Source organism: Sphaeramia orbicularis, chromosome 22 (assembly GCF_902148855.1).
Source record: "Sphaeramia orbicularis chromosome 22, fSphaOr1.1, whole genome shotgun sequence".
NCBI classification, from domain to species: Eukaryota; Metazoa; Chordata; class Actinopteri; order Kurtiformes; family Apogonidae; genus Sphaeramia; species Sphaeramia orbicularis.
In genome coordinates, this window is record NC_043978.1 from 8,616,165 (window position 1) to 8,636,962 (window position 20,798).

Sequence of the window (20,798 nt, forward strand, 5' to 3'; positions counted from 1 at the left end):
CTTGTTCTTCTTTTTCCTTTTCCTTCTCCTCCTCCGCTTTCTTTTTCTTCTTCTTCTCTGCCTTTTTCTCCTCCTCATTTTTCTCATTCTCCTCTTCCTCCTCCTTCTTCTCCTCCTCTTGCTTCTCCTCCTTCGCCTTTTTCTCCTCCTCCTTCTCTTCCTCCTCTTTCTTTTTCTCCTTCTCATTCTTCCCCTCCTCCTCCTCCTCCTCCTCGTCTTCCTCTTAAACCTAAATCTCTTTCATTTGATTTCATAGATTTAAACCTAAATGTTGTGTCACCCTCAGTTTCTTTAAAGGGTTAAATATTTGTCTGTTGAATACGCTCCATAAACTCGGTACATTCATGTCTCTTAATACATTAACATTATCTTTATTATTCTTCAAAAGTCAAATGTCCAGCAGCAGAAAAATAGACATTTTAGAAAACACTGACATTCCTTCCACTTCAGAGGAACATGCAGGAGTTAAACAGAGGAGTTAAAGTCAGTATTTAACACATGTAAAGATGATGAACCCAAACCCACAGAAGAGTTTAAACATGAAATAAAACCAATGGATGAACAAATGATCAGTTTAATTATACAGTAATTAAAGCTGAAGGGACACAATGTGATAAATAACGATAAATACGACTCTTCATTCCTGGTTTTTAGGATGTAAACTGGACCCAAAATATGAACAAATACTAATGAATGAATGTGAAAAGGACCAAAGTGTTCCAGTTCATCAGTTTAATGTGGTCTGTAGAGGAAAGGACCGCTGTGAACCCACTGTTCCACCTCTGTTTTCCAGTCTGAGCGTGAACTTTGACCTCCAGGTGCTTCCGTCAGGTGAGCGGACCTGCTCATGCCGTAAATCCAATGGCTTCAAAGTTCACACCAACATCTTTATGGAAACACTCAGACCAACGTGTCCACAAACGGATTCTTCTGCAACATCTGCACAAACCGAGACGACGAGGCTGAAGGAGACGCTGAGGTACAGTCTGATATAAGATCTAAGACACATACAGATGAATATAGCACAGAAAAGATGACGTTTGTCCTGCTTCTGTGCAGTAAACAACGTGGGTTTAGAGATTTCACTGCAAAAATATCAGGATCAGCTTAAATACAAGATGAAAAACTCGTAAATTTGATTAAAATGGAAATATTCAGATATTTTGAAGCCAGCTTTCTCACACATTTGCCTCAGTTAAGTCTTTTTTAGTGACAGAAAGTGGTTTCAAAGAGTCAAAAACAGCAAAAAAAAAAATATTGGAATAAGTTAAAGAGAAACAACAATTCACTTAAAAAAACTCACCACGTTTGTAATGTTTCTGAAACCTGCAGTGTTTTCTGTGCATTAAAGATGATGGTTTGACAGATTTCACTGCAAAAATATCAGGATCAGCTTAAATACAAGATGAAAAACCCTTAAATTTAATTAAAATGGAAATATTCAGGTATTTTGAAGCCAGCTTTCTCACACATTTGCCTCAGTTAAGTCTTTTTTAGAGACACAAAGTGCTCTAAAACAGCAAAAAATAGCAAATATTGGAATAAATAAAAGTAAAACAATGATTCAACTTAAAAACTCACCATGTTTATCCTGTTTCTGAAACCTGTAGCATTAAAATGTACACAAAACACCGTGGGTTTATAGATTCACTGCAAAAATAACATCAGTTTAAATACAAGATTAAAAAAAACCTTTAAATTTGATTAAAATGGAAATATTCAGGTATTTTGAAGCCAGCTTTCTCACACATTTGCCTCAGTTAAGTCTTTTTTAGAGACAGATAGTGGTTTAAAAGAGTCAAAAACAGCCAAAAATAATAAATATTGGAATAAGTTACAGAGAAACAATGATTCAACTTTAAAAAAAAAAAACAAAACAAAACAAAAACTCATGATGTTTGTAATGTTTCTGAAACCTGCAGCATTTTCTGTACATTAAAGATGATAATTTGACATATTTTACTGCAAAAATATCATGATCAGCTTAAATACAAAATGAAAAACCCTTAAATTTGATTAAAATGGAAATATTCAGGCATGTTTAAGCCAAATCTCTTGTACATTTGTCTCAATGAAGTCTTTTTTAGAGACAAAGTGCTTTAAAATAGCAAAAAAATAATACATATTGGACTAAATAAAAGTAAAACAGTGTTTCAACTTAAAAAACTCACCATGTTTGTCTTGTTTCTGAAACCTGCAGTGTTTTCTGTGCATTAAACATGATGGTCTGACAGATATTACTGCAAAAAGACCATTACAGCAGGTCTGATCATCTTAAATACAACATGTAAAAGCTTTAAATTAGATTAAAATGGAAACAATCAGGTCATTTTCTGTGCAGATAAAATTACAGAAGGATCGACGAGGAACACTAAACAAATATTGAACATGTCAGAAATGTGTCTCAATAAAGTCTTTTTCAGAACCACAGAGTGCTTTAAAAAGTCAAAAATTAACACAAAAAGTTAGATAATAACATTTTAAAAAGATTCAACTTCAAAAACACAATGAATCAGCAGAGGTAAATGAAGATCACTTTTAGCTGTTAAAATATATAATATATGACATGCTTTTTAGTGATGTTCTGATACATTTTGGTTTTTATAATTTCCTTTTTCATGTTTTATTCCACTCTGCTCTTATATTGTAAAACCCTTTGTGATTGTATTTGGGAAAAGTGCGATAGACACAAAGTTTACTTAACATTTAAGAAGGAAAACATGCTCAGTTTTGTGTATTTTTCATTCATTGCATGTAAGATTAAGGAAAAGTATTTATTTTGTTGTTTAAGTAACAATGAATAAACATGTAAGAAAATGAAGAAACACAGAGATACCAAGGTGTTCAGATGTCAAAGATCAGGTTTAATGATGACACTGAAGTTTATGATGCTGAAGAATTTTTATAGTTGAAGGTGTGTCTGGAAAAAATCAACCTCATCACATTTGACTCCTGTCACATGAGCTTTTCCTCATTTATTTACACATTTAACACTTTACACTTTATTGTCTCTGACACTTTAACCCTGTACAACCTGACCCATTAAACACTAGCCACAAAATTAACATTTTTGGGAATTTAAATGTTTATTAGCCCTTTTAACATAATCCAGACAAAAACATTTTGACATGTCATTTTGTTTATGGTATATTTTTTGTATCATGTTTGATAAATTGGGTGGTTTTTGGCAGCTTTTTGCTCACAACAACGTTAACTTCAGATATGAAAATACATCTTACCAGGAAAATTGGTAATTTTAAAACATTTAAATAAAATAAGCCATACAGATAGCAAATAATAAAACCATTTACAAAAAATGAAATAATGTACAAAAATATACCAAAAAATAAATATAAAAATAAAAAGAATAAATAAGTAAAAGAAAAAATTAAGCAACATTCTCACTACATCCTATATAAAATTTTTCACAGAGACATTTAGTTTTTAGTGCTTTCACAAGTTCAGTATGAACAAGGAGCTGCAGGTATAGGTGAGAGGTTTTACAGAACACAATAAAGTTACAGCTTTCCCCAGAAAATTTAGATTTATGGATACAGAACTCTGAGAGGAGCAATAACACATTCATAATAATGACTTTATCTGTATCTTTTATCCTATTAGAAAAAAAAACAAAGAGGATGACATGTTCATGGGATAGGTGGAAATCAATGTGCAGTTTTTCAGAAATAAATTTTGTAAAATTTAAAAAATATAGAAAATTTCAGGTATTTTTTTTAATATTAATTTAAATTTTTTGTTTACATAGAACTTTTTTACAGCCTTTTTATTTCCCTTGAACGGCACCATAATTTCAATATTTTTCAATTTTCAACTAAATAACAATATAAATATTCTTCTTAACATAACTTTTTGAAAATTACCAAAGATTTTCTTACAAAATGTGCGGTGGATGATTTAATGTTAGCAGTCATATTGAAAACGACAAAAAAAAAAAAAAAAATGATACAAAGGGTTTTAAAGGGTTAACATCTGGATAATTTTCAACTGCAGCCTCAGGGGAAAAAAACCACAGAATATACAGAGAATAAACAGAATGTATGTTTCCCAACATCGTCCAACTGAAAGAAACACAGACTATATGAATAAAACAACAGGTGCATGAATGACACAGAACACTCAACAGTGAACAGCATGAGTCAAAGGTCTGGATATGAGCCAGTTGTAGACTTCTGCAGGAACATTTAATCTGGATTCCACTCAGTTTTTAATCTAAAAACAATAATAAGACAGTTCCATAGGATAAGTTAAACTGATTTCAGCACAAAATTAACAATAACCAAGTAAATTATGAGGACTATGAGCAAAAATGAGTGAAAAATGAAAACAAAATGAACTGTACGAATAAAAAAATCATCAAACGACAAACAAAACTGATAAAAAATTATCAACAAAATATATAAAAGTGAAGAAAAAAACCAAATGGTCAAAAAATGGAAAAAAAGTGAACAAAAATAAATAATAAATGAAAAGAGGAATCAAAAACATTATCAAAAATAATCAACAGAATGAATAAAAATGTGCAAAATTATCAACAATGTGAACAAACACTGGTAAAAAAAAGAAAAAAGAAAAAAGATGAAATCATCAACAATATGAACAAAAGTGAATAGAATCAATCATTCAGATGATACATTAATGGAAATGTTCAGCCTTCTATCTAAACAAAATGAATAAAACCGAACAAAACTGAACAAAAGTGAAAAAATTAGCAATAAAATGAAGAATAATGAGCAAAAAAAACCAAAAAAGGACAAACATGACCAACAAAATGGGTAAAAATGAACGAAAAACTGAATAGTAATCACCAATATGAACATTCAGATGATCTATTAATGGAAATGTTCAGAGTTTTAAACCAACCCCATGTGACTCTCAGCCAATCAGGATGGAGGTTCCGGAGGACGGGGCGGGGCGGGTCCGGGAGCTGCAGGAGCAGAGGATGGCGGTCCAGAAGAAAACCTTCACCAAGTGGATGAACAGCGTCTTCTCCAAGAACAAGGTGAGGACCGAACCCGGGTCCGTTTGGTACTGGTGTGTGGTACTGGGTCCGTCTGGTACCGGGTCTGTCTGGTCCTGGGTATGTTTGGTATGGGGTAATCAGGTACTGGATTCACCTGGTACCAGTTCCATCAGGTACCAGGTCTGTCTGATACTAGGTCAACTATGACTATGACACTATGACAACTCCAAATTTTTCTCTTTAGTGTAAAACAGTAAAATTACATGAACATGTTTATGTTTACAAACTATCCTTTCACAAAAACAGTGAATAACCTGAACAAACATGAACAACCTGAAATGCCTTAAGAGAATTAAATGCAATTTTATCAATATTCTGCCTGTTAATAAATGTTTTGTGTATTTGTAGATCCACTGTGATCTGTAAGTTGTAATGAACATGTGCAAATGATAAACTGAGGCAGAATGTTATTAAAAATGTGCTTATTTTTCTTAATGATTTTTATTTTGTTGATAGTTTCCGTGTTATTCACCTTTTTTTAAAGAATAGTTTGTAGATTTAAACATTTTCATAGCATAATTTTACTTTTTTCACTGTAAAACACAGAAGTTAGACATAAAAGGTTTGGAACTGACATTATTTATATATTATTATGTTAGTATTTTACTGGTCCGGCCCACTTCAGATCATATTGGCTGGCATGTGACCCCTGAACCAAAATGAGTCTGCTTTAAAGACAGTGATAATATAATGATGATCCAGCCCCAGGTTTGCAGAGTTTGTCTTTTGCTGTGTTTCCATGCAGGCTGATGGTCTGGGTTTGTGTTTGCTGATGAAGCGCACACACATGCAGGAACTTTCATCATTGTGAGTCTTATTATTGTGACTGTAATCATGTTGAACCCATATAAAAGTGCCACTTTCCCTGAATCAGCTCGTCTCCGTGGGCTCATACAGGTGTGGTGCGTTTGCTCTGGAGTTTCAACCTTCACTAACGCTGCTGCTGCTGCATCTTTTCTTTTTTCCTGCATCTTGGAATAAAAACCAGACGTCCAGATGATGTCACATGCCTCCTCTGCGTTATCGCTCAGAGCAGCTGATAAACGGCCATAAACCACATGTTATCAGCTCTAACATAAACTACATGTGTTTGTTCATCAGTCACTGTGAATCACGGTGTTTTCAATCCAAACTCCAGCGTCAGGTTGAACAGATTCCTCTCATATCTGGGGTTATTTTTATTTCTGATAACTGATGCCAGCTGCAGCTGAACTCAGACCTGCTGCTCAACCTCATTCCCAGAATTCCTCTGGGATTTGTGCAAGACGGGAGAAACGAAGGCAGACCTGGTTCAGAGGAAAAATGTCTGATCACAGTGGATTTATTAGTTTTGTGAAAGTAAAATTCTCACATTTAGGGAATAAAAATAAGCAGTAAAGGCTGTAGGAGTGAGTTCGTCAAAACAGCCCAGAGTTACTTTAATCACAGTTTCTTTTTCTCCTTTGTGCAGAGTGTCTTTATGAAGTCAGTGTCGTCTAGTTACTACATTATTCATCTGCATCTGGTTTGTGTTTCCTGCACTTGTGTAATGTTGATGGATGATGAGTATTACATTTCTGTAAATACACGTTAACTTCATTATTCAACCTCATTTATGATAAATATACACATATACACATGAAGGAGAGAAAAGCATTTTTATTTGAAATACAATTATTAAAACAAAAATATTTCAAATAAAATATAACATTAAACATACAGTAACAGTATACAGTAAGTGAAATGAATGAAATGTTGTATATATTTCACATGCTAAAGCAATTTATTTATTTATTTTACATTGGATTTGATTGATTTTTAAGAGAAATTAAAGCTAAGAAATAAAATAAAAATTTTGCAAAAGTGGAGACAAACTGTATGATAGTTCTGTGTAGAAAACACAAATACAAATGTGACCAACAGTGCCATATTCAGCCGGAGGAAGAAAACCCGCCATTTTTTTTTTAAATGGCCGCGGTTGAATTGAGATGCTCCTGTTTTCCACCTCCATCTGTTCATCTGTTCACCTGTCTGAGAACACTACTATACGGCCTCCACAGCTGCTCAGAGGACAGTCTACCACACTGTGAGTCTGACATTTTACAAGGAAATCAATTTAATATAAAAGACTGAAAATTACCCGGTGAAATGGATCAGACTATGAGCTGGAACAGTGGATCCAATGAAAACCAGATATGTGTCTGCTGCTGGGAGCAGGTTCAGCTAACTTTAAGATGTTCCAAGTATTTCTTCAGTTTACATAGTTTAATAATATATCACAAAGGACAAAAGTGACATTTAAATCTGCCATTTCTGTGATTGGAACGTGTTTTTATATCTTTACTAAGCTAGTGTTAGCTAAACGCTAGCTTTGGCTAATCTTAAGATACTGTCGGGATGGTGCGCAGACAAATGCCCACAACCTTAATGAAAAAAGAGACAAATGCCCACAACTTTATTTCATAATATTTTATTAGCAACAAAAGTAACAAAATTATATACATTGTTAGGGTTAGGGGTTAGGGTTTGCATGCTTCATATATGAGGGCTGTTCAATAAGTTCATGGCCTCACCCAGAAATACTGGTTGTTTTAATACAGGATGTTACATTCTTTCGTGATGGGATAGTGATGCTTGAACATCGATGGACCAAGTGCATTGCTGTAAATGGAGATTATGTTGAAAAATAAAATATAAATTATCAGTCTGTGTTGTTCTGTTCTGGGTGAGGCCATGAACTTATTGAACGGCCCTCGTAGTTCCCCCATTGGAATAATGCCATACTACAAATTGTGGGCATTTGTCTCTTTTTTTCATTAAGGTTGTGGGCATTTGTCTTGTGGGCATTTGTCTTGGGGGCATTAGTCATGGAATTGTCAGGGACAATATTAATATTTATAAAACCTTTGAGTAAAAAACAGAAAAACACTAGTCATTTCAAAACAGCTAAACCAGTCCAGTTGAACCGAGAACTACGAAGAAGAATGACATACTTTTAGTGAAATATTGCTGTACAAATATTGATGAACTGCTTGATTTGTGTCCAAAAGAGCCAAAAATGTTGTAATTGAACACACCTCTGTCGACTGCAATGTGAATACTTGTTTTATTGACTTAATGATCAAGTAACGACCAAAGATACCCATTTCATTATTGCCTCCACCAGGAGGTATCGTGATCACTTTGCTTTGTGTGCGTGTGTGCATGTTTGTTTGTTTGTTACCAAGATAACTCAAAAAGTTATGGACGGATTTTAATGAAATTTTCAGGAAATGTTGATACTGGCACAAAGAAGAAATTTTTAAAATTTGGTGGTGATGGGGGTGGGGGTGGGGTACATGGGGGCCCACTGATCTGCCTTGGCGGAGGTCTGTGCTCTCTGGGTGCTTTTCTTGTTAGATATGACAAATAATCTGTCACTTTTGAAAAACTCTAATCTTTCCAATCATCAAAATCATTCCCGATTAATTCACTGATCATTAGGCCATTAATCCCTGAAGCTCTAGACTCAGTAGGTCATCATAATATTACAACTTTTAAAACGTTTACTGAGTTTTTTGCTGTTATTTTGCATACAATAATGCCCCAAGTTCACAGCCTGTTTCTTCTCAAACAGGTGTATTTTAAACATATAGTGCTTTTTTTCATAGAGTTATTTCTTTTATATCCTGTGTTGATTCAGTGAAGTTCTTTGGGACAATGTGAACTCTGTCAACAGGAAAACAAACCAAGGGTGTTTTTCAGATAAGCACACTGCTTGTTAACAGTTTCACTTTTACCTGATAACCACATACAAACAGAAACAAACCCATCTCTCTACCATCAGTATCTCACATTTTACTGAATGAAATCTCCAATTCAATAAGAAGAGACGCTTAAAGGATGAAATTTTACAAAGTAATGCTCAAATGACTTGCATAATGTTGTCTGTAAACACCAGAAAAAGATATAATTAGGTGTTGTTTTTGTTTTTTATTTGTTTATATCACTTTAATCTCAGATACATTATGTAAAAAGGAAATCTGATGCAACTTTGTTAATGTTTTGGGTTTAACTGCAATAAAATGTTAATTTTGTTTATTTGAACTGAATCAATTTGGAAAATATTTCCGTCTTTAATATTGATGTTACATGTTTCTCCCTGGTTTGGGTGTTCCAGTCAAAAATGTTATCATTTTCACATCAGTCTATACTGATAACTATATGATGATAAGTGTTGTCATTTTTAATGTTTACAGGCTGACCTTGGTTTCGAAGTGAAAACTGAAGTAACTGGATGATTATTTATGGTTTTTAATTATTTGTAAGAGACACAATGTGAAAATCATGTAAAGCATTCTAATTTGGTTTTTATTTTGTTGCAGTCTTTCTTTAACATCAGAATATACATGAGTAAAATTAAGAATTTTTTTTTTTTACTATTTTACGTGACTATTTATTGTATGATATTGTGCGATAATTGGTGTGTTATAAAATTATATTGTGATAATCATCGCTGCTGATTTCAAAGGATAATTGTCACAATACAATATAAACATTGTTTTATGATCTGAGATTTAACTATATCAAAAATAATGGTCATTATTGTTTTATCACCCAGATCTTTCTCCTCTTGTCTGGATTTTTATGATTGAGCATCTCTTTTTGAAGTTCATTTTCTCACTTTATCGTTTAATCTCCTTCAGTCACGTTTGGTTTTAGCTGCTGATAAGGGAACGTTTTAGAGCAACAACAGGATGGAAGTCATTGATCAGAGGGGCTGGGACTGGTTTCCATCTCATGTAATGTTTGGTTGGACAGTGTTTGTGTTGGTTTTGCTGGACGCTTCAGTTCAGGAAGTTGTCAGATTTTTGGGCGTGGTTTATCTTCTCAGTGTATTTAACAAAGAAGCTGTTTACTGAAGACCTTGACAAATGACTCACTGAAGTACTGAAATCTAAAGTTAGAGCCGGAACTCCTGTTATTTGTGTAGTGAATAATGCTCAGAGCTGCTCTCGGCTGTAAGAGGTCCCTGACCTGTCGATAACCAGTACATCCTAAACCTGAACAGACGTTATGTAACACACTTTGTTGGACCGGAGAGTAAACACTTTTCCTCACGTTAAAGACACGCGTTGGTTAAATACTAAACAAAATACACAACACATGTGATTGTATATGTGAAGCAGCTTTATGAGCTGAAACTTAAAGGAAAATATTAATTTATTTACAGTTTGAGTCTCATTTTTTAGTTTTAATATGATGAAAAATAAGTCTTAAAAAGCACTAAATTAACCTTCTTGAAGAAAAGGAAGTTTAAAAGCCTTTCTAACACCATTATATCTAATCTTTTGAAAAGTATCTTTTTTTAGCCATTTATGTAAGTCTGTTTCACTGTCATTTATTTTATTGTATTATTTTGAATTATGACTTGGAAGGTATTTTGGTCACATTTACAGATGTTAGTCTGATTTACAAATATAAAATGTCTTTCTATATGGACCTGAAGCTCTTAAAAATAAGGTGTACTTAACATATAATTAACAGATGTGATGCAATCAATAAAGTTACAAAAGAAAATTTACCTAAATTGACCCACAGTTTAAAGATTAAAGGGCCTTAGTGCATTCAGAATCTAATATTTTCTTAAACATTTCACATTTCAGCCATTGTTTTGCATATTTCTAATTAATGCATTTCAGGGATTTGTAATATAGTTGAAACATAAACAGCAACGACAATGATTGGATGAAACTTTATTTCTTTTGCTGGTGCAGAGTGTGACTTTAGTCCATTTTTAATAACCAGTCTGAACGTTATTGAACTGATACATTTCTTAGTTTTAACCAGCTTCTTCCTATTGTTTCTAATATTGTTGAGAGTGAAAGTTAGCAGACTTTACTGCCATTATCTTCTATTGTCAGTTAAACATCAGTCAGTCATCAGGTTGTTAAATCTCTGCTCCTGCAGGAACCTGTGGAGCTGACTGATGTCTACACGGAGCTGAAGACCGGAGTCGTCCTTATTCGTCTACTTGAGTTCATCTCCAGGGAAACGCTGCCTCCACCGAGCCGCCGCAAACTCCGCGTCCACTGTCTGGAGAACAACAGCATCGCTATCAACTTTCTTAAAACCAAGGTGACGCACATGACCTCAACATGCAGCTCTGGGGATATTTCTTCATTTTGTGACAGATATTTGTTGCCTAAAGCTAAATAAACCTGGCCTCTGCCTTTTCCTCAGATTCGTGTGGATTTGATTGGTCCAGAGAATGTGGTTGATGGGGACCGGACTCTGATCCTTGGTCTGCTTTGGATTATAATCCTCAGGTTCCAGATCGGACCCATTAATCTAGACGAGGTAGGGAATCAAACCCACAACTTAAACTCCTAAATAAAAATGGTTTTTCAGAACTGCTTTTATGTCTCTTAATCTGTTCTTTTTCCCAATCTCCTCCTCCTCACCTGTGCTTCTGTGGCTCCGCCCCCTCAGGCAGGAAGTGGAGGCAGTGTTGCTCATCGTTCGGCGAAGGAGGCTCTGCTGATCTGGTGTCAGAGGAAAACTTCGGGATATGATGGTGTTGATGTGCAGGACTTCTCGTCCAGCTGGAGGGATGGACTGGCCTTCAATGCTCTCATCCACGCTCACCGGTAACTGGAGGCCTCCCAGTCTGCAAGAGTTTATGTAGAGTTTGTTTATGTTTTTAAGAACTGATGATGGAAATATTATTTTGCTGCTAGTTTTAGTTCCACCTGTAACAGCACTCCTGTTAAAACCCATGTGATTGAGTTTACTCCTCTTATCTTCCGTCCTAGGCCGGACCTTTTTGACTACTGCCGTCTCCGTAGTGACGACCCCCACCATAACCTGCAGCACGCTTTCTCCCTGGCGGAGCATGAGTTTGGGATCATGCAGTTGCTGGAGGTGGACGACATAGTGGTTTCACATCCAGATGAGAAGTCCATCATGACCTACGTGTCTCTGTACTACCACTACTTCTCCAAGATGAAGCAGGGCCAGACCATCCAGAAGAGAGTCGCCAAGGTCTGACACACCGCCACCAGCAGAGGGCAGCACTCATCATTAGCCACAAACTTAAGCCTGTTCATCACAACATTAAACACAATGTCCAGTATTTGAGCCCAGTTTTTAGGTAGCTCACCCATGTTTTGCATCTGTAGGATTGTGGTGTTTCAGGATTGAATCCACATTTACACACTGAAAACCTATGAGTAAAACCCCTCAAATTTAATGACTTTAATTACACTGGTCTACAATTTTTATTTATTTTTGTAGAAATTATCTGCTTCAGCTATTAAACGTGGTAAATGTTATGTATTTTAATAAGATTAATTGGAAAACAAATGACAAAAGTCTTGGTTTGCTGATGTTTTCAAGGTATATGATAAAGTGTTATTCAACATATATATTGGTTTATGTACATTTATACAATAGATATATAAATCTTCCACTAGATAGAACCTGTAAAGTGAATGTATTGCCATGTGCAGACAGTGTTTTGAAGTAGATCTGGTAGCTCTGAACGAAATATTCCTTGGAGTTAAACCCATTCTCTCGTTAATTCTCGAATTTCACATTTTGACCCAAGACTGTATCTTAGAAACTTCAACCAACCAGCATTTAGAACTGGATTTGTCTTTATAAGTGACTCACACACGGTAAAATTTCACTCCTTTTATTCTGGAAGCATTTTACTTGTAGACCGGTGTTATCACAGATTCACACACACAGAGCTGTACACAAACACAACCAACATGTGTTCACATGTTTTCCTTTTTTACCTCATTAGTATTACATAACATATAACATCACAATCTGGTGAAATATCTGTAAAAATAATCTACAGCCATTAATGTGACTCAGGCAGGTCCGAAATGTGGTCATTTGTGTCTGAATCTTAAATGAATGTTGTTCATGTGTCACTGAAACACAAACAGTTATGTCTGTCATTGCAGCAGCTGAAACTATGTGTGTTTCTAAACTAAAAAAGAGGAAGTGATGGCAAAACTTCACTAGCACCAGGTCATCAGGATCTGACACTCCTTAATGTTGTGTTTCTGCTGTTGTTTCTGAGCTCAACGTTTATTTTTAAGGATCTGCATCAACCAATGTGTCAGTGTTAAATAATTAGATAATATGTTATATCCTAAGAGTAAAATGAATCTAGAGAAATGTTAAACTGTGGTCTGAACCAGTTTACATTGAACTTTGTATCCATGTGTCCAATATCTCTGATAAAGTTCAATGATACTCATACCATGATCGATTCTGTGACTCTTGGGTAGAAACAAATGTGCTCATTTGAAGCCATGAGATTATGATGATAAAACAGTTTTTCACTTAGACTCTGCTGCCCTCTGCAGGCTAATATGGAAATCTTTAAAAAAAAAAACATAAGAATATTCGCAAAGGAGTCACACCAGTTAATTTAACAAAAATAAATGAAAAACAAAATATGTCAGAAAATACATAATTGCCTTATTAGCTATAAATTAAAGAGACTCAAATCAATTTCAGTCACAAACAACATAAAAGATGGAGTAGAATTAATAAATTTAGGTTCATAGACATTCAATTTTCTTCATAAGATAAGCAGGTTAACAGGATGTCATGTATTTCTAGCCTTCCTTACAATCTAAATTAACTGATATTTTTAATCCCATTGATACGCAGCTGTATCCCTGATCAGTATCAGGTTTATAGATGGGTTTTAGTAACTTTAAACTGTGTTAAAACCCACGTCATGGAGCATAAAACCTGAAGTGAAGGACTGACTCCAGCTCTGGTCCTGATCCAGTTCCTCTGTGTTGCAGATTGTTGGGATCCTGATGGAGCTGGACAACATGAAGGTCCAGTATGAGAACCTTGTCTCAGATCTGCTGCAGTGGATCAAAACCAAGGTCTGAAAACCACAGCGATGCATTAACTTTAGTTTTCATGAGGAGAATAAAGTGCAACAGGTAAATCAATTATTATCTGATCAACTGAAGGTGATACAGCTGAACGACAGGAGATTTCCAAACTCTGTCAAGGAGATGCAGCTGCTGATGACAGCGTTTAAAACCTACAGGACAGTGGAGAAGCCGCCGAAATATCAGGTTAGAGTTGGAACATAATAATAATAATAATAATAATAATAATAATAATGCACTACCAGGCTTTTGTTATTCATTAATGGACATTTTAATTCATTATTCTTTATATTTTTAAATTCATTTGAACTAAATTTCAATTATGATGTTTTTCTTAATTGATATGAGAAATTGTCTTGGCTCTGAAATGTGTTAGTGATAATTTTAATAGTTGTTCGACAGTGCATTTAAGTAAAAATCAATTATGAGCTGGATGAGGGGGGTAATATTCAGAGAAAAAAAAGTTCCAAGGTTAAAGTCTGTAGTTTACAAGACAGAACTTTATACTCTCTGGGATTAAATCGATTTTTTTCAGGCTAAATTATGACTCTAATATGAGTTAAGTTTTTTTTTTTTTCTTGGAAATTTGTGAGTTTTCTTGTCCTGCATTTAGAATTTTTTTCCCCTGGCTCACACTTAATAGGGCGTCACATTCTCTTTCTTTCTCTTGTGTTGCAAATAAAAATGTAACAAAAATCTTGTTTACATGATCAGTTATTTATTCAACTTTTGAAATGTACAGACTTTATTTTCTGTATTCTTCATTTGTCTTTCTGTAGGAACGTGGTGCGATTGAAGCTCACCTGTTCAGTTTAAAAACTCAGTTGGCTGCAAACAACCAGCGGGTTTATAATCCCCCCGAAGGTAAAGACACTAATGGAATACTGTGGATTTACGACTGCAGGACAAACCCTGCCTGATTTACCCTCGCTTTTCTTTTTTTCTCATTTATTGCATGTGAAGGTAAAACTCTGAGCGACATCGAGAAGCATTGGGTTTTGTTGGAAAGAGCTGAACACGAGCGTGAACGAGCCCTGCAGGAGGCGCTGCGGAGACTTGAGAACCTTGAACAGCTGGCACAGAAGTTCGGCAGGAAGGTGAGCACGCCTGAATTACATGAATCAACAATGTGCAATAATCAAAAAATCAAAAATGTGCAATAACCACTGTATTTACCTCTCACTGTCCTCTGCACCTTACCTAGGTATGAATATGTGAATGTGTGACTTGACTGAACGGGAGAGGGGTGGTGTGTGTCTTTTTTTGCTGTTTTTACTGTTTTTTTCTTTCTGTTTAATTCTATCTAAATATTTTTTATTGTATATTTCCTTTTGGTTTTTACTCAGAAGTACCGTTTCTACAAAGCACATCAGAATTTCGTTGTGTATGCTCTGTGTATACAATGACAATGAAAAGAGTGTTGAATAATTCACAACCTTTAACATGTAGAGTGTCTGTTACAGCAGGGGTGTCAAACTAATTTTAGTTTAAAGGCCACATACAACTCAATATGATCTCAAATAGGTCAGACCTGTAAAATAATACTGTCTTTATTTATTTAACCTGTATTTAACCAGGTAAGTCCTTAAGAAAACATTCTTATTTACAATAACGACCCAACAGGAGGGAGGGGATCATATAACAACATAAAAATGGTAGATGATATGACAAAAAAAATACACAGTGATTAAAAAGACGCTAAAACTAAAAACAAATTCGACATGAAAGACATAAGTTACAGCTTGTGTCTGTTAAAATGTCCATAATACTTTTTGTGAATGTAGAAACTGAAATAAAGTTGTCCAGTTTCAGTCATTTTGAAGCCAATCTTTTGCTGCTGTTTTTTGAAATGATGATATGATGATGGACTGACAGATTTTACTGTGGAGGTTTTCAGCGTAAGGAGTTTCAATGTAATAACATAGTAACCTGTAAATAATGTCAACTCTGTTTTAGAGTGAAAAAAGAAAAATTACATTATGAAAAAGTTTATGTCTACAAACTATGCTTTACAAAATGTAAACAACATGAACAACCTAAAATTTATTAAGAAAAATAAGTGCAATCTTAACTATTATATGCCTCATCCTTTAAAAAATGCACATAAACTACAATTATTTTGACACCGCTAACTGTTCATATCTGAATTTAGTTTTTGAGTTTAATTTTAGTAAAATAATCCTTAGTGGTTGGTTGTGTTTTTCCCAGGCTGCTCTGAGGGAGGGCTACCTTGAGGACACAGTGCGTCTGGTTCGGAGGCAGGATGTCCGAGGCCTGTCCACGCTGGAGGAGGCTCAGGCTGTAGGCCGACGACTGGAGGCTCTGTCCACCGATGTGTTGGCCAGAGAACCTCGATTCAGTGCTCTGAGAGACATGGCCCAGATCATCGAGAGAGGAAACTACCACAGCAAGGAGCAGATTATGAGGAGGTGAGAAAACATGCACTGTAAACCTAACCTGAGGCCACCAGAGGGACCGGAAAGACCACCTAGACCTATGTCTGCAGGATCCTACTGATACAGAACGATCAGGACCTGCTCCCTGTTCACTACAGACCCGGGCTGTCGAACATAACCACCCAAAACCGGACCACCAAAGGGTCCAATCTGGCCTAGGGATGAATGCAAAAACTAAACTCAGATATTAACACTCAGAGGTGTCAAAACCGTTTTAGTTCATGCGCATTTGTAAATGATAAGATTAGGCATATGATAGTTAAGATTGCACTTATTTTTCGTAATAAATTTCAGGTTGTTCATGTTGTTTACATTTTGTGAAGCATAGTTTGTAGACATTAACTTTTTCATAATGTAATTTTACTTTTTTCACCCTAAAACAGAGTTGACATTATTTACAGGTTATATCATTACATTAAAACTCCTTACACTGAAAATACCCACAGTAAAATCTGTCGTTGGTCGATCTTCTTTTCAATAAACAGCAGCAAAAGATTGGCTTCAAAATGATTGAAACTGGACAATTTTATTTCAGTTTCTATATTCCAGAAAAGTATTATGCACATTTTAACAGACACACGCTGCTACTTATATGTCTTTTAGGTCTGTTTTATTTTCAGTTTTAGCGTCTTTTTAATCACCATGTATTTTTTGTCATGCCATTTGTCATTTTTATGTTGTTGCTTGAGCCCCTCCTTCCTGCCAGGTCGTTATTGTAAATAAGAATGTTTTATTAAGGACTTACCTGGACTTACCTTACCAGTATAATTTTACTCGTCCGGCCTACTTCAGGTCATATTAGGCTGACTGTGTCTCCTGAACTCAAATGAGTTTGAGAGCCCTGCTCCAGAACCTGCGTCCTCTTGACCTTTATGTGTGTCTGTTTTTGAGTCAGGGAGGAGAACATCAGTCACCGATGGAGAGACCTGCTGCAGCAGCTGCAGGAGCACAGGGGGATGCTGGGAAGTGTAGTAGAGACTCTCAGCATCCTTCGACACATTGACCTCATCTCCCAGGAGCTGAAAGAACTACAGGTAGGACTTGAAGTTAAAACTGTTTGATGAAGCAGTTGCATGGATGTGGAGGGGTTTGTTCAGTGCAGAGGTGACTGTGGAAAACTCAAATGAATAGTCCTTTTTTTTTCAACTGAACTACTAGATCCCTCTCTGATGGTCTATAAACGAGCCTGTTTCCATGACCATAATAATCCGATAACTGTTAATAATCAGATGATTGTAAGAATCAGATCTGATGCCTTTACATGCACTTCAGAAATGTGATAATTGTTTTCTTTTTTTCTTTCCTTCTCTATCTTTCTTTAACCTTTTTTTTTCTTTTTTTGGGCCGGCAAATTGTAGATTCTTTACATGTTCACTGAATGTAAATCTGTACACATGAGGATGCATGGGATTGTTGGAGGGTAGCGGTTAAAGATCATTATGTATATGGTTAGCCTCATAGCATTATTGCCTAAGTCATATTTTTGCCTAAATTGTGATGTATGCATAACTTTACTCTCCGAACGTTGCTGCTTTAGTTTGCATTATTGGCTATGACCTGAAAAGTATGACTAAAAATTATGCTATGAAGCTAATGATATGCATATTATATGCGTTTGTTTTTGTACTTGTATTATGAAAACTCAAAATTAAATAGTAAAAAAAAAGAAAAAGAAGTGATAATCGAAAACCCTGGTTTAGACGTTTCAGTCCATTATCGGATCGCTTTCAGAGTACGTACACACATAGTGATGGTGGACTCAAACTTCCTGTTACTGTCTTCCACTGATGTTTGGAAATGTAACTTCCATTTTCTACAATTTTGATAGTTTTCCCCACATGTTCAGATGTAAAAGAGCTAAATAAACTGGATTAACCTGTATACATGCATGAAGACATGGGGTATTGGGGAAGGAATCCAGGTGTATTCATCTGATTTCTCATAATCAGATTACTGCTGTTATCTGATAAAACAGCTCAGATTATCCTGTTTACATGGTCCCTTGAATAAACAATGATGGGAGTATTAGTGTGAATGTAAACGGGCTCAGTGACTCCAGTCTGATCTTGAGTCTTCTTCTGAATCCGGTCTCTTCTGTTTTCAGTCTCAGGCCGGTTCTCCTGACCTGGGGAAGCAGCTGGCTGAGGTGGAGTCTCTGCTTCAGAAACAGGACCTTCTGGAGGCTCAGATCTCTGCTCAGGGTGAAGCCATCACCTCTATCAGCAGTGCAGCCCTCAAGGTACTGGTCCGACCAGAAGCTTCTCAGTGTCAGCAGCCTTTAGGACAGGGCTGTCAAACTCATGTTAGTTCAGGTCCCACATTCAGCCCAATCTGATCTCATGTGGGCCAGACCAGTAAAATAATAGACATATTAACCAATAAATAATAGCTGTTTTAGACTGAAAATCAAAAAATATTACATTATGAAAATGTGAATAACTTGAATTACCATGTACAACCTAAAATGTATTCAGAAAAATACGTGCAATTCCAACAGTATTATATCTCATCTTATTATTAACATGACTTACAGATCACAGTGGATCTACAAATACACAAAACATTTAGTAACAGGCAGAATACTGGTTCAGTTACACTGATTTTTTTTCCTCAGAAATTTCAGGTTCATATTTGTTCAGATTATTCACATTTTACTGTGAAAATTGTAAATATTTTCATAATGTAATTTTACTTTTTCACATTAAACCAAGGAGAAATTTTGGAGTCGTCATTTCTTTATTATGCTATTATGTTATTTGAGATCACATCAGGAACAAAACAAGTTCAACACCCTTTAATGTTTAATGTTGTTAATGCCAAACTTATCTTGTGAGTCAGACTGGACCATTTGGGGGGCCAGTTTTGGCCCATGGGCCATATGTTCGACACCCCTGCTTCAGGAGCGTCATGTTGACCGAGCTGTTTCTTTTTTTGTTCCTCAGGGTAAAGGCAGAGACGGTCAGCAGATTCAGAGCAGAGTGAGAGCTCTGGACACTCAGTACAAGTCTCTGGTGTCCCTCAGCAACAGCAGGTTTTCTCTCTTTCTTTACTTTGCAAACTCCTTCACACTGGAATAAACTGAACCAGAGCGAACCTGCACTGTAATACAAGGGGGTTAACTCACTGTAGTTCAGGGGCCACATACAACTCAACATGATCTTAACTGGGCTGGACCAATAAAATTATTTATTCTTATTTATTATGTATTTATGTCATTTATTATGTATTTATGTTATTTGATCGATTGATGTGTACTTGTGTGTTGCTCCCACTGTTGCACAACAATTGCCCCACTGGAGACAGATAAAGGGATTGATTGTTTGACTGATTGAAAAGAAGAACATGATAACCTATAAATAATAATTTTCTCAATCTTTTTCACTTTATTTTAGTGTCAAAGAAGTAAAATTACATTATGAAAATGTGAATAACCTGAACAACCATAAACAACCTGAAATTTCTTAAGAAATTAAGTGCAATTTCAACAATATTTTGCCTCAGTTTATCATTTACACATGTACATCACAACTTACAGATCACAGTGGATCTACAAATACACAAAACATTTAATAACAGACAGAATATTGGTACAATTACACTTACTTGTTCATATTTTTTCATATTATTCACATTTTATTGTGAAAGGATAGTTTGTATATGTACATATTTTCATTATGTAATTTTTCATATTAAACCAAGAAGAAAATTTTATGTTTTTATTATTTTTGGTTATTATGTTATTGCAGTAGAGATCACATTGGTCTTTATGTGGAACCTATACTTCACTTCACTTGCAGGCACTTCACTTCCATGTCCTACAATTTTTAATTGTTTTTCTATTCTATTCTATTCTATTCTATTCTATTCTATTCTATTCTATTCTATTCTATTCTATTCTATTCTATTCTATTCTTTTGTATTTCAGGAGGAGGCAGTTGGAGGCCCAGCTACGGCTGTTTGAGTTCTTCCATGACTGTGAGGAGTTGGAGGCCTGGTTCTATGAACGGTTAGTGAAACTGCAGACGTCTGGACTGGGACGAGAGCTGAGCCACATCCAGACGGCCCAGCACAAACACAAAGTGAGACGCACAAACACAGACAATCTATACTCGTAGAAGAAGTACCTTATCTGACTTCGGTGTTCAGAGTATAAAGTGACCTGCCCACCTCTGTTCAGGTTCTGGAGGCGGAGATTCAGGCCCAGGAGTCGGTGTATTTGGGAGTTCTGGGTCGAGGTCAGGATCTACTTTCCAAACAAAGTCAGAATAACCAAAGAGCAATTCAGAAATGGATCAGAACCTTAAAGAAACAATGGAGTCACATGATCGAGGAGGCGACGGGACGACGACACAGACTGCAGGCTGCAGCCACCATCAAGCAGGTAAATGGACAAAAAATATGATCAAACAT

The 20,798-nt window shown here is 35.6% G+C and overlaps 1 protein-coding gene across 1 annotated transcript in view; it reads left to right on the forward strand.

The window, feature by feature from the left end:
* The first annotated feature begins 4,906 nt into the window (after positions 1-4,906).
* sptbn5 (spectrin, beta, non-erythrocytic 5) overlaps positions 4,907-20,798 on the forward strand; it is a 68,424-nt gene continuing 52,532 nt past the window's right edge. The window contains exons 1-15 of the mRNA XM_030127052.1: positions 4,907-5,020; positions 10,970-11,137; positions 11,243-11,359; positions 11,492-11,649; positions 11,815-12,043; positions 13,834-13,920; positions 14,011-14,118; positions 14,712-14,796; positions 14,896-15,029; positions 16,141-16,361; positions 17,284-17,422; positions 18,493-18,627; positions 19,331-19,419; positions 20,314-20,467; positions 20,566-20,769. Coding sequence (XP_029982912.1) covers positions 4,907-5,020; positions 10,970-11,137; positions 11,243-11,359; positions 11,492-11,649; positions 11,815-12,043; positions 13,834-13,920; positions 14,011-14,118; positions 14,712-14,796; positions 14,896-15,029; positions 16,141-16,361; positions 17,284-17,422; positions 18,493-18,627; positions 19,331-19,419; positions 20,314-20,467; positions 20,566-20,769 — 2,142 coding nt within the window. The remainder of the gene's footprint in view (positions 5,021-10,969; positions 11,138-11,242; positions 11,360-11,491; positions 11,650-11,814; positions 12,044-13,833; positions 13,921-14,010; positions 14,119-14,711; positions 14,797-14,895; positions 15,030-16,140; positions 16,362-17,283; positions 17,423-18,492; positions 18,628-19,330; positions 19,420-20,313; positions 20,468-20,565; positions 20,770-20,798) is intronic.